Below are 13,834 nucleotides of genomic sequence, written 5' to 3'. Positions count from 1 at the left end.
ATATTTCAATTTAATGGCTAAAGAATCACCACACTAAGTGTTTACTATTTAAGTATATAAAGTTTCTTGTTCAATTTCAACCAAATTTTTAATCACTTACCACAATTAAAGTTGTTTTTATCAAATAATGTTATTTTTGTTGAAAAATATAAATTTAACTTAATTCAGCAATATCATAACACATTGTTACAATTAGTGAGTGAACCAAAGGTAAAAATGAAAAGTTCAGTGAAAATTAATCCAGAAGTAAAAAGTTGATTTTTTTAAAAACTTTTCATGGATGAATGTTACTATCTAAAAGTCCTTACAGATGGTTATAACAAATATAAAATAATTACATCACACACATTATCAATCACAATTTCAGTGGACCTTTCACATTCAGACATTCAGACAGCTATTTCATTTGCTTTTAAAAAAATCATTTCAACAATATAAATAATTCTGAGAAATGTACCTTAAAAAACCATCCCATGGATAGTAGGGCGTCACTGCTGCACTGCAAGAGCCATGATTTACTTCGTAATCCATTCATGTAGCCTGAAAAAGAATCTTAAGAAACATATATGATGATTTGAGAGTTAAAAAAAACATTGGGATACCAATCACATGAAACCAGAATAACGCAAGTACAAAAGGAGCAACTCAAAAGCACTTTAATACCTCAGCAACGATAAGCACTATTCCTTGGAGAATGACCCATTGCAAGATTAAGGCATTCACCAAGTATCATTTTCTATCTTTATACCAAACAAAAACTTGTTACCCTAGAACATCTTTGAGTTTTTAACATAATCAACACAAGCTGGGGCCATCCCCCCTTTTTCCTTGTGTGCTGAAGCTTGTAAAATAGTCAACAATAGTCTCATTGTTTAGTCTCGAGTTGCTGATAAACCTCGGATCTTAACATCGTAGTATACTTCTTCAACTCTTCGCAAGTCATACTTCATTCCTGATTCAATATGAGACAATGAAATGACAGTCAAAATCATGGAAAGAAGAAAATCATATCAAGGATGTGGATGCAGGGCGAAACCCCACGCTTTGACTGTGGAAACTGGAGCAGAAAAGCGATAATGATACCAAAAAGTGAGTAGTTGAAATGAAAATGAAGTGTATATATATAAAAAAGTAGAGACTATACCATCAAATTTTTTGCGGAGAAAATCATTGCGAAGATTAAGCATACGGAAGGCTGCATGAAGATCAGTAAAAAATTTGAGCACCTTTCTTGGACAATCATAGTCTCCAACTGTCACTTGGTTGACAACATATCGTGGCTACAAAAACAGTTGACATCAAATTTATTACAAGTTATAAATGAGAGAACTCTGCATGATAGATACATTCTAATTCAAATGGAATATTTCCTCAACTATGATGTAAAATTTTTGTATTCCTGATATGTTCATTTTCTTCAAGTTACAATATCAACGGCAATTCTAAAAATTCTCACCAATTCATTGGACATGAAACATATTCCTGCAAATTAAACAAAATATCCAAATTAGCAACTCAGCGTGGTTAACAATGTTGAATTGTAGGACAAACAGCATACTGATTCAGAACTGCAGAGTACAGTTGAATGAAAAGCAGACACAAAAAAAACTCTTTAACATAAACTACCAATTTCATCAGCAAACCAACATAGTTCTGGGTGTGGTATTCTTTAGTTCTGGGTGTGGTACAGTTGAATGAAAAGCAGACACAAAAGAACTCTTAACATAAACAATGGTAGTCTCATCAATCACATCACAGATTCTCCAATGCCATGTCTCCAAATTATTGGAACTTAGATTCTTTTCTGATAAGTATCCATGCTCACAAACCATTAGGATACTAGGTCTTTTATCAGTTGGAAGATCATGTGCACCCTTTTTTTATTGTCTTGAATCTAGGTAAACATATCACCACCAAGAAGGAAAGAAAGAAAGAAAAAAGGCAATGTACAAAAGAAATGACTGGTTCTTTCCTTCCAAGAAATACCACAGGTCACAAAACTACAAATACACAGAAAGCAAAAGTAACCATTGTTTACAAATCACAAGGTATGCTCCATGGCAATTAGGTCCTTGCTCACCTAAGGGCCTACGCCAAGAAAGCATTGTATTTGGAAAATAAAAAGTTACAAACAAGTTTTTATGTGATAAAAACACTTTGGATTTTCGAGAAATAACGAATGAAAAATAAATTTTAATCAAAAGTACTAAGAAATGTGGAACTTTCCTTTACTTCGTAGAGGTGCAAAAGCAATAAAAGGAAACTAAAAGACAAAATAAAGCACACCATTTGAATGAAAGTGCTTGCCAGAGAACACCGTCAGGTGCAGTACTTCACCCCTGCTAACGTAATTGCCTAGGCTTGTCTTGTAAACATTGAAAGCAATATAGTCTCTATTCTCTACGTCTCATTGAAACTTGAAGTAAGAAATATGAAATATGAAATTATTGAAAACTCACCAATAAGATAGTCTTCAACATCCAAAGTGAAATCAGATTCATTTACTGCAATCAGACAAAAAATAAAATGAGTTGATTTCCAACTTCGTCATTTCAGAGTAGATATTAAGTAAGTAGGCATAGCATAGATAAAATTATGAGACCACGAACAATTCAATAACAGCAAAAGTGATGCATAAGATCACAGTTCCCCCTGTTCCATACTGGTGAAAACATTGATACAGAGAACACTTATTTGGGCAAAGTACGAATTAGAATCTTATTTAAAAGTAAATAAATGTTGAGGTGAATTACAAGGTAAGGTTAAAAAAGTACGGTTACATTTAAATATTGAGGTGAAATAGCAAATAAGTAGTAAAAATGCATGACATAGAAAGCATTTTTTGGGACAAAAGTAAGGGTGCTCTTCTTCAGCAAGTTGCTTTCAGTTTCCACTTCCAGATAGGCTACGAAATCTGGGCAAAGGCATTATGGTTGTTTTGGGTGAGAAAATAAACAATTTCTTAATTATTAGAATTCGTTGAGGAAATCTGGACAAAGGCATGATGTTAGATTATTCAATGATGACACGACTCTGGAAGATTATTGGGAGGAATAGTCCCACATTGGCTAAGTAAGGGGAAGATCATGGGTCTAAAAGTAAGGAACACGATCTCCATTGGGCAAACAAAAAACAAAGTCATGGGAGTTTATGCTCAAAGTAGACAATATCGTACCAATGCGGAGGTCCGTGATTCTTAACATGGTATCACAATCGTGCCTTTAACTTAGTCATGTCAATAGGATCCTCAAGTGTCGAACAATCAAAGTGGACAATATTGTACCAATGCAGAGGTTCGTGATTCTTACATGGTATCACAGCCATGCCTTTAACTTAGCCATGTCAACAGAATCCTCAAGTGTTGAACAAAAGGTGTATTTTGTTCAATGAGAGAATTGTTGAGGACTATTGGGAGGAGTAGTCCTACATTGGTTAATTAAGGGGAAGATCATGGGTTTATAAGTAAGAAACACCATCTCCATTGATATGAGACCTTTTGGGAAAACCAAAACCAAAACCATGAGAGCTTATACTCAAAGTGGATAATATCATACCAATGTAGAGGGTCGTTATTTTTAACAACTTCCAGAAGAGAAACAAGTATCCTATTAAGTTCATTAAACTCAAATACTTCAAATGTGAACAGAAACAAAAAATACAATGGCAATATACATACACCCAAGTTTTTCCTCAGCTTCGGGGTGCAAAAGAAGTTCCCCTGTTTCTAGCCAATGAATAAAAGCAAGCAGTGAAACAGCTGTCTGCGTCTCACTCCTCCAGTCTCCGTGGTACCTAAATGAAAAGGTAATAAAGGCACAAGCAACTTGCAAAAAATCAAAATCCACAGCAGTTCAAATCGCGAAAGGATAAACCAAGAAAACGGGAGATCATGACTAGTTGTCTCACCTATAGTAAAGACCAGGGCTCTCACGAAGAATTTCAGCCAGTCGCTTGTAGAGCGACTTCAATAAACCAACCTGCGCTTTTGGCTTTTCAAGAACCTCTACACAAGAAAAACCAGGTAAAGAAGAAAATTCAGATTCCGGCAATCTTATCACGATGATCCCCGACTAACTACATTTAGCCTCGCGAGTCAATATACCGAACAAAAGGAAACAGAACGAGATAAAAACTCTTCCTCTCCCCCTCAAAAAACCAGAACCACACACGCAGAATCCTCAAAACCACAAGAGCACAGCATCAGACAATATCAATATATCACGCAAAAAACAAAAAACAAAAAACTCAGTACCAGGAGCTAGACGAGACTGATGAACCAGAAGCAAGCTAGCCTGCATGAGCCTCGTGGATGACTCGATCTCCATGGCCACACTTCGAATTCGGTCGCGTAAGCTTCCAGAATCTTCTAGCTGAACTCTAAAATCCACGAATTGCTTCTCCACAGAAGAAGATGCAGCAGGTGCGTCGGCGTCGGCGCCAGCCATTGAAGAGGAGGAACAGAAAAAAGAAGAACAGGGCGAGCGATAGGGTTGTTGTTGACGCTTGATCCGCAATGGAAGACAAGAAACAGCAATGGATTGAAGCGAATGTAAGGAAAGGATTAGGGGAAAACTGCTAGGGTTTGAAGTAGGGTTTAAGGAGCGGGAGAAAATGAAGTAAGCATTTCGAAGCGCTGAGTTCATCGTTTGGCGGTGGTTTTATTGGACGATGAACTGTTTCGTAGCCTTAAAATCTCGCGGGCTCCGCCAATTTCGTTGATAATTCCATTTTGACTTAGGGTTGACCATAAATTTTAAATTATTTTATAATAAAATGTAGAAATATATACTAATTTAAATTTTTATAACCCATTGATCATCGAAATAAAGTTAAACAAATTTAAATGAAATTACAAGTCATTTAAACACCATTTTAAATGTATTAAGCTTGAAATTTTTAATTCTACCCATGTTTAATGAAATTGGTGGTCGAATATTATCTTTAGAATAATTTATAATTTATGGAAGATAATTATATGAAATATTATTTTTATTAGCTACGTCACACACATGATGTAAAAAAAATAAAAAAATTATGATTTTGACAATTTATTTATTTATTTTGAAATATGGCTGATTTTCTTTTTTTTTTTTTTTTTTTTTTTGTTAAAAAAAGTAATAATAATACAATAATACGTGATATTTTTTTTTTTGTTCGAGCAAGAAGTCATTTGAAATTCGACATTATTATATTATCATATTGAATAAAAATATAATAATACGTGACATTATATTGACAATATTGCAACTTATTGTCAAGCTTTCTATTTTTAAATAAATTATATTGTCATGTTGAATAAAAATATTATATATAATTGTCGTTTTTATTTTGTGAATTTTAATGTTTTTATACGTCATTGTCATTATAATAATTTCATTTTAAATTTCTTTTTCAACTTTTATATTACCATATTTTAATTCTATTATTGAGACTATCGTCACTTTAAAATAATTTATTTATAATTAAATTAAGACCATTTAAAACTCCCTAAGTTCGACACATGTCAAATATGAAAAAAAACAATAGTTGGTTGAAGACACATTTGTCTCCAATTGTCTAACCATTAGTCTTAACTGTGCCAATTCATGAGTAAACTCAGACCTTTCGATCGACCATATTCAAAGCTAAACCAGTCAATAGCTTCAACTCGAACCAAACCGTTCGATAGTGTCACATAGAGAACCATCGACCACGTAAACTTGTATATAACCATTCAATTTGTTCGAGGTTGGCACTCAAAACTAAACTACTCTAGCTAGAGTGTGGACTTTTAATTTGAAAAAGTACAATAATTGTGAATTATTTCCAAAAATCTTAAATAAAAAAAAAAAAGAAATTGTACTGCATCATCTTCTTCTTTTTCTGGTTGGCCACTCTGATGATTTATGACGTCAAATTCATCAATGGCCATCTTTCGCCTTCAAATTGAATTGAAATTGAAGCAAAACCCATATTGTTTATATCCCATAATCAAGAATTTTTCAATCAAAAGCCGCAAAGGGTCGGCCACAACCAACCCAACAAATCTCAGTCGCTTGATTTTCCACCATCCATTCGAAATCCAATCTCATCCGTTCTTCGCCGCCTCCGTTCTTTGACCATCGCCGATCTCCACCGTCAAATCCGACCTCTGAAATTAACACCCATGATTTCTTGATTACGGGGTTTATCATTCTTTTTTTCTTAAACTAGAATCCCATCACATCAATCGTTGAAGTATTAGCATGAAACTTGGCAGCCATAGCCAGTTCTTTTGAACAAACTCGCTCGAAAGGGCGTTTAAACGGCTCGAAAGGGCGACTATACTGTATAGATAGATGTATATGGATTCATATGGCATGAGTTTCGACTGTTTGTTTTAATTTATTGATTTCTGTTATTTTGCCCATTTTCATTTTCAATGCGTTCATCGTCATCCTTGGTGCTGATTAACTTTCCGTAATTGCTCCCTGACCTGTGAACCTCTTATTTCCTGTTCTACCCACCTTGTTCATTCGAGCTAAAACGGAGTTTTCGTTCGTGGCTGCGAATTCAAGGTAATTTGTGACTGAAAATTGGACGTATATGCTTCGATTATGTCGAACTTGTTCTTGTTTATTGAATCGCCAGGAAAGGATTACACATATGCATTCATTTCTTGAAAACATCTTGAAATTCTAATTTGTTTTTGTATCTAGATGGTTCCTTCTGGTTATGAAGCGGATGTTATTGGGTGGGGTCGTCGTCTTTTTGATGATGATTCAGTTTTTAATTCTGGGTATTACGGTGAGATGACAACCGTAGATGACCATTACCCTGGGAATTATTACAGAGATCATTACAATTTAGAACACAATTCTGTGGAGAATGATGAGATTATTGCTAGAACTCTGCAAGAAAACTTGTCACAGTTATCAATTACAGACTCCTCTAGATACCCAGTTGAAAGAGAGGAGCCATTGCAAGGATCCATGTATACAATTGGTTGGCATAATTCATTTCCTAGGAATAACAATTCAGGTATTCATTATGCCTTTTTGTTCCAATGTTCATCTCTGAATTGTATAGCTTATATGTTTGTTCTTGATGACATTTTAAGTTCCTATTGTAGAGAGTATTTCTTCTCCTGAGGAAGATTTTGAAACTCATGATCCTCCCAGTTCATGTTCTAGTCTTGGGGATGAGAACTTCTATTCACATGCTGTTGATGGTGAAGAACTCTGGAGATTCAATCAAATGATTCCTGTTCCTGTAGGTTTAAATACATAAAATTCTGTCTCTTTGCATCATGTTCATTTCTTGTGTAGACTCTAATTTGTTTGGCGCTTCGCCTCTTTACATGTTCTGTACTTGCAGAGTCTTGGAGATGGTTGTTTTTGCCTCAACCTCCTTATGTTTTGTGTCATAGTCTTATTTCTTTTCTTACTTATCTATGCAGCTCTAGTGCTCTTTATCCATGTAATTTCTACTGTTGATGATTGTTGGGAGAGGAGAGGAGTCCCGTATCGGCTAATTAAGGAGTTGATCATGGGTTTGTAAGTAAGGAATATTATCTCTATTGGTATGAGGCCTTTTGGGGAAACCAAAATCGAAGCCATGAGAGCTTATGCTCAAAGTGGACAATATCATACCATTGTGGAGATTCGTGGTTCCTAACATGGTATCAGAGTCATGCCCTTAATTTAGTTATGTCAATAGAATCCTCAAATGTCGAACAAAGAAGTTGTGAGCCTCGAAGGTGTAGTCAAAAGTGACTCAAGTGCAAACAAAGGGTGTACTTTGTTCGAGAGCTCCAGAGAAGGGTCGAGCCTCGATTAAGGGGAGGCTGTTCGAGGGCTCCATAGGCCTCAAGGTAGGCTCTATGGTGTACTTTGTTCGAGTGGAGGATTGTTGGGAGAGGAGTCCCACATCGGCTAATTAAGGGGTTGATCGTGGGTTTATAAGTAAGGAATACTATTGCGGTTGGTACGAGGTCTTTTGGGGAAACCAAAAGCAAAGCCATGAGAGCTTATGCTCAAAGTGGACAATATCATATCATTGTAGAGATTCGTGGTTTATAACATCCACTTCATCTATACTGCTTGTTGCTGTAGTTTTTTGTGGATTATAAGACGTCTGTTTATTTTCGATTTTCTTCTGAGCGTACAGTTTTGGGACGAGACTAACCATTTCTGTGAATTGAGCAGCATGTTCCTAGAATTAACGGAGAGATTCCTTCAGTTGATGAAGCTGCTTCTGATCATGAAAGGCTGCTGAACAGGTATCTTCTCAAAATTTTGTACGTCTGAGAAATTGGTCTTTAAACTGTACAATAAGAGGAACCTACGATGCCATAGCCTTCTTAATATATAGTCATATTCTCTAGCTACCTTAAATCTTCTGAGAAATTGTATAATAACTTAGGAAATTTCTTCTCAATTCAGATTACAAGTGTATGACTTTGTTGAACGAAAGGTTCAAGGTGATGGCAATTGTCAGGTTTGTTATTCCCTGCTTTCTATCTTTTTACTTTTCTTTTGTTGGTTTTTTCTGCTGATTTTTGGTTCATTTTAAATAATGGTAATCGGTTCGGTCACGGTCATATTCATTCGTTTGCTTTCTGTATTCTTTCCCAGTTTCGTGCATTATCTGATCAATTATATGGAACACCTGACAATCACGAACTCGTGAGACAGAAAGTTGTAGATCAGGTTTGTCATCCTGGAAAACCGAAACACGATCATTGATATCACGAATTGGTTTACTTATCTTGCATTTTACCACGACTCTAGATCTTTGAATTGTTTGTTTTCTTGCCAAAAGCTTATGTCACATCCAGAGGTTTACGAGGGATATGTCCCGATGGCGTATGTTGATTACTTGGAGAAGATGTCCAGGTTCTAACCGATTTCTTTTCTTTTTCTACCTTACTCTCCTTCAAAACACCATGTTCACCTTTTACTTCTATGAGGCAGGAACGGTGAATGGGGTGATCATGTCACATTACAGGCAGCCGTGGATTCGGTAAGGTCTACATAGAATTCACTGCCTAAATTTTCTTTCAAATGAGGTTTACAGCATTTTGTTATTTTGTTATAGTAAGTAACAGTTCACTGCTAGCAGATACTGTCCTTTTTGGGCTTTCGCCTTCCGCGCTTCCCCTCAAAGTTTTCAAACGCGTTTGCTAGGGAGAAGTTTCCACAAAAGAATGTTTTGTTTCCCCCTCCAACCGATGTGGGATATCACAATCAACCCCTTCGGGGCCAACGTCTACGCTGACACTCGTTCCTCTCTCCAATCGATGTCGGACCCCCCAATCCACCCCCTTCAGGGCCCAGCATCCTCAATGACACCCGCCTAGTGTCCACCCCCATTTGGGGCTAGCCTCCTCGCTGGCACACTGCCCAATGTCTAGCTCTGATATCATTTGTAACGACCCAAGCCCACTGCCAGCAGATATTGTCTTTTTTAGGATTTTCCTTCCGAGCTTCCCCTCAAAGTTTTAAAACGTGTCTGTTAGGGAGAGGTTTCTACACCTTTACAAAGAATGCTTTGTTCCCCTCTCCAACCGAGATGGGATCTCACATGGTGTCACTCTATTCTAGATAATTTCCTTTGGTTAACTCCTACGGGGGTTGAAGGCAACGATAATATCTTATCATTCCTCGTTAAGGAAATCAATCTTGCCTTTTGGTTATCTCCCTATCTGTTGCTCCAATACTTTAATTTCAGCTACTGAGCTTACAATCAATGAAGTTAGTTACATGTGAACTGCATCCTTGTCTTGACATTATAATCATCTTCTGATGCAGTATGGCGTGCGAATATTCGTTATAACTTCTTTCAAGGATACCTGCTGCATAGAGATTCTTCCAAATTCTCAGAAGACAAAAGGAGGTAAACAATACATATTTGCAGATGACTGGTGATCTTATTATTAGCCTTATTTTAACTCTTTCCATCCCCCTTTGTTTTTTCTTCTTCTTTCATTTGAATGTTGCGTTTCTAAAATTGTCTTATTGTTTACCCCTTCAATGGTTCACCATCGAACTTTATCTCGTTCGTTGTTTTTATTTGCCGTTCTTCATTATCTTTAAGTTTAATTTGCATCGATACATGGCTCAAGTCCTGTTTCCATTTTTCTTCCCCGTCGATATTATTGCCTCTGATTGTAGCTATACCATGCGTTCGCAGTAATTTTCTTGAGTTTTTGGGCAGAGGTGCATTACAACTCAATTCATCCTCAGGGAGGTAAATACTGTTCCCAACTTTGTATTGTGTTTGTCATTGCTTGAAATAGGGGTATGATAAATAGCTAAGAGGACTTATTTGCTTTAGCCAAACTAAGTTGTAAGTAACCTTGGCTCTTCGAGGGTATTCTTGCTTAGGAGATGCCTAATTTATTTTAGGTAAAAAGAAAGAAACACTCTCTTCTTCCGTTTGTTTTAGTACAAATGTACTAAGTTGCCTATTAGGATCTTTATGTCGAAGATTGTTGGAAGAAGAGTCCTGGTTATGGGTTTATAAGTAAGGAATATTATCTCCATTGGTACGAGGTTTTTTTAGAAAACTGAAAAGGCCATGAGAACTTATGCTCAAAGTAGACAATACCATACCATTGTGGAGGATCGGGATTCCTAACACTTTCAGTTAGCTCAATTGACTTTGACAAGAATGATTTAGAGTGTTAAGCCATTCACTTAATAGCATGTTTGAGCTTAGCTTTGGTCCAACTCGATCTCCGTGCTTAAAATTTTATGATGTTTTGCTATACATTCAGGTATGCCATCAACTGGAGATTCCCCACCCTGTGAGTTGAGAAAGAAGAAAAGATGGTGGAAATTTGGAAATAAGCATTGAAAAGCCCTGCTGCCTCAGACTCCTGAACTTCTATTGCTCAAATGCATTCCTTTGTTAGTGGCTAACATTACACATGCCTTGAATTAGTTAATGACAAAATAAATAGACTCTTCTTTCTTTCTGTTGTCCCCTCCATAAAAGCTTAAGCAGGGTTGTTTGCCTGTGTTAGTTTGGTTTAATTGGAAGGGATTTTGAGGGAGAAACGGATTGTAATGTGTTATTCTTTTGATAGAAATGCAAGAGCATCGAGGACCTTTTCTCTTCGAAAGCGTTGAGTTTATCGTTTATCGTTGTCATTAATTGAAATCGTTTATTGTTTATCGTAATCAGTGCTAAACCAGAGAAATTGTGAGATCCCACATCGGTTGGGGAGGAGAATAGAGCATTCTTTATAAATGTGGAAACCTCTCCCTAATAGACGCGTTTTAAAAATCTTGAGGAGAACTCTGAAAGGGAAAGCCCAAAGAGGACGATATTGGCTAGCGGTGGATTTGGGCTGTTACAAATGGTATCAGAGACAGACATCAGGCGATGTGCTAGCGTGTCAGCGAGGAGGCTGAGCCTCTAAGGGGGGTGGACATGTGGTTGGTGTGCCAGTAAGGACGCTGGGTCTCGAAGGGAATGGATTAGGGACTCCTACATCGATCAAAGAAGGGAACGAGTGCGGGCCTCAAAGGAGGTAGATTGTGAGTTCAAAGAGAACAATATCTACTATTGATGAGCTTCTGCCATCATGTTCAATGCCAGCTTCTTTCATTTCATTCCATTCCATTCCATCTTTTCATCTCCTTGCTTCCTCTCGCAGATTCGATGTACAGACACACCCTAACTACATAAACGCATCAATCTCGAACCCCTTTTGGTACATGATATCTTTTGTCAATCATTTCTTTTTCGACAGGACCCATCTATCAATAAATCGAATATCACTAGATTTACATCAATCCCTTCGCTTTGCATGTTATCTCAACTACCTCCATCTGCCCTGTCTTGCACAAACCATTTAGAAGAGCTCCATAAGAAATGCCTCCTCGTGTAGATATTGTCTTTATTTTAGCTTTTTTATATTTCCAGACAAATAATAATATTAGGAAAAAAAAAACTTAATGATAGCCTATTTATTCCTAAATACTTCCATCAATATTATAACAACGAAAATTAAACATAATATTTAAAATATATGAAGATCGAATCTATATTCGATAAAAAGAGAAAGAGAATCTAATCTCGCTCCAATAATAAAAAGATTATTCTATATTTTTATTATTTGAAAGAGAGAGTATGAGAATTTATTGCAGGGGTTTGAAAGCCAATCAAATTGAAGAAGACTGCACGTGTAGTCTCAATAATGCTGAAATTGGTCAATTTTTACGTGTATACATATACACACGGACAATATAATACCTTAATATTGTCAAAATATTTTAATTTCTTAAATAAAAAAAAAATACGTCTTATCTTATCCAATTAAAAAAAAAAACATACATCTCTATTTTCGTATTTTTAGTCACTATACTTTTAAAATATCCATCTGGGTCCTTATATTTTCATCTTTAATTCATTTTGGTTCCTGTACTTTTAAAATTCGACTAGATTTAAATGGGTTATTTGAAAATAATTTTGATATAGTACAAAAATTAATGGTGTCTGCAAGTGATTTGAAAAAAAAGGACAGCAGCGATTAATGATTGATGAAGGGAGAAAAATGAGGGCATTGAATAAGAGGGAGTGGGGCCATGGGCAGCTGAGCTTCCTGCTGCGAACCTTGTAGAAAATAAAATCACCTCTACATCTCTTCTTTCTATAAAGTCCTCTCTTTTAAGCCCTTAAACACCTCAAACTCCTTCAAATTCTTGGCTTTTGATGTTCAAAGCCCACTTTTTTGGCAAATTGGAGGCGACCCAGAAGAGAAAGTTGAGATCTTTGAGGGTTTTTCTTGGTGAATATGAGAGAAAGTAGCAGCAGCAGCCATTGCAGAAGCTTGAGTAGCAATGGTGATGGAAGAAGAAGAAGAAGAAGAACAGGGGAAGTGGAAAATGGTGAGCATCATAATGGGTTTGAGGGTGTTGGGTGCAAAGGTTTTGGTGAAAAGTGTAACAATTTGGTGAAGAAACAGAGGACCAAGTTTTATATTCTTAGAAGATGTATTGCTATGCTTCTTTGTTGGAAAGATAGAGGAGAGTCTTGAAAAATACTCTCCTTTTTAGGTTATTGATATTGTAATGTTGAATTTTGTATGATATTTTTCTTTTTATATCATATAGTTTTGAAACATTATTATTATTCTTGTTACTTATGATTCATTATGTTCTTAATTGAGTTTCTCAAAATGGGTTCAATTAGGGTTCCAAAAAAACGCCTCTTTTTTTGCTTCTTTTCTTCATACTTTCAACTCTCGGGCCATAGTGTTTCGCTACCTAATCTTCCAACAAGTTAGTTTAACAGAACTATTTTTTTACTGAAACAAAGTTAACTGTAACTTGATTGGAGAAAAGGACGGCTAGTTAGTGATAAAATTATGTTAGTTGTAATTAATTAATATTATTTTTCTATCTATAAAAAAGACATAATACTAATGAGACATCTTAGAGCACTTAAAAGTTGATTTGAAATGTGTATACAGTGAAGTATGATGGGTAGCAACTCTTGTTCCCTCAAACCCATCATCACCGCTTTCGTACTTGTCGTTTGAGATTACTCAAAACATGTTTCTCGCGCGAATTTAGTATCAAAATAGATAATACTATATCGTGGTAGAGATATGACGATATCTACCGTGTTAAGCTTAGCAATTAACAATTCTCGAATATTGAACAAAAAGTTGTACGTATGATGAAAAGATCTCGGAGAGAAAGAGTTTGTTAAATCTTTTCGGTGAGAAACATAAAAGAAGGAGTTTTTAGTATGTTTGAGCTCGACCCTTGTTGTGTTTGGTAAGTTTGTAGGCTCGAGTTTGAAACTATGGGTTAACGTAAAAACGAGGCAACGAGTGAGATGTAAACGGGTATCGGAGATT

The 13,834-nt window shown here is 36.1% G+C and overlaps 2 protein-coding genes across 3 annotated transcripts; one reads left to right on the top strand and one right to left on the bottom strand.

The window, feature by feature from the left end:
* Positions 1-630: 630 nt before the first annotated feature.
* On the bottom strand, positions 631-4,669 carry LOC111453394 (translin). Its single transcript, XM_023094482.1, has 7 exons — positions 4,253-4,669; positions 3,907-4,003; positions 3,677-3,792; positions 2,460-2,504; positions 1,457-1,482; positions 1,145-1,280; positions 631-952 (listed from the first exon to the last, which is right to left on the bottom strand). Exons 1-7 carry the CDS (start codon positions 4,641-4,643, stop codon positions 873-875), a joined length of 891 nt encoding a protein of 296 aa, XP_022950250.1. The 5' UTR covers positions 4,644-4,669; the 3' UTR covers positions 631-872.
* A 1,209-nt stretch (positions 4,670-5,878) lies between these two features.
* On the top strand, positions 5,879-11,081 carry LOC111452572. Of its 2 annotated transcripts, none has more exons than XM_023093362.1 (11): positions 5,879-6,536; positions 6,678-6,999; positions 7,079-7,230; positions 8,166-8,239; positions 8,403-8,457; positions 8,595-8,669; positions 8,782-8,855; positions 8,934-8,982; positions 9,771-9,855; positions 10,153-10,209; positions 10,739-11,081. In XM_023093362.1, exons 2-11 carry the CDS (start codon positions 6,678-6,680, stop codon positions 10,816-10,818), a joined length of 1,023 nt encoding a protein of 340 aa, XP_022949130.1. In that variant the 5' UTR covers positions 5,879-6,536; the 3' UTR covers positions 10,819-11,081. The 2 variants fall into 2 exon arrangements, with proteins under 2 accessions (XP_022949130.1, XP_022949140.1); XM_023093372.1 differs by having other exon boundaries at positions 5,881-6,536; positions 7,091-7,230.
* Positions 11,082-13,834: the final 2,753 nt, after the last annotated feature.

The sequence above is a fragment of the Cucurbita moschata genome, unplaced genomic scaffold (assembly GCF_002738365.1).
Source record: "Cucurbita moschata cultivar Rifu unplaced genomic scaffold, Cmos_1.0 Cmo_Scf00001, whole genome shotgun sequence".
Classification (NCBI taxonomy): Eukaryota; Viridiplantae; Streptophyta; class Magnoliopsida; order Cucurbitales; family Cucurbitaceae; genus Cucurbita; species Cucurbita moschata.
This window is presented reverse-complemented; position numbering and strand designations above follow the sequence as displayed.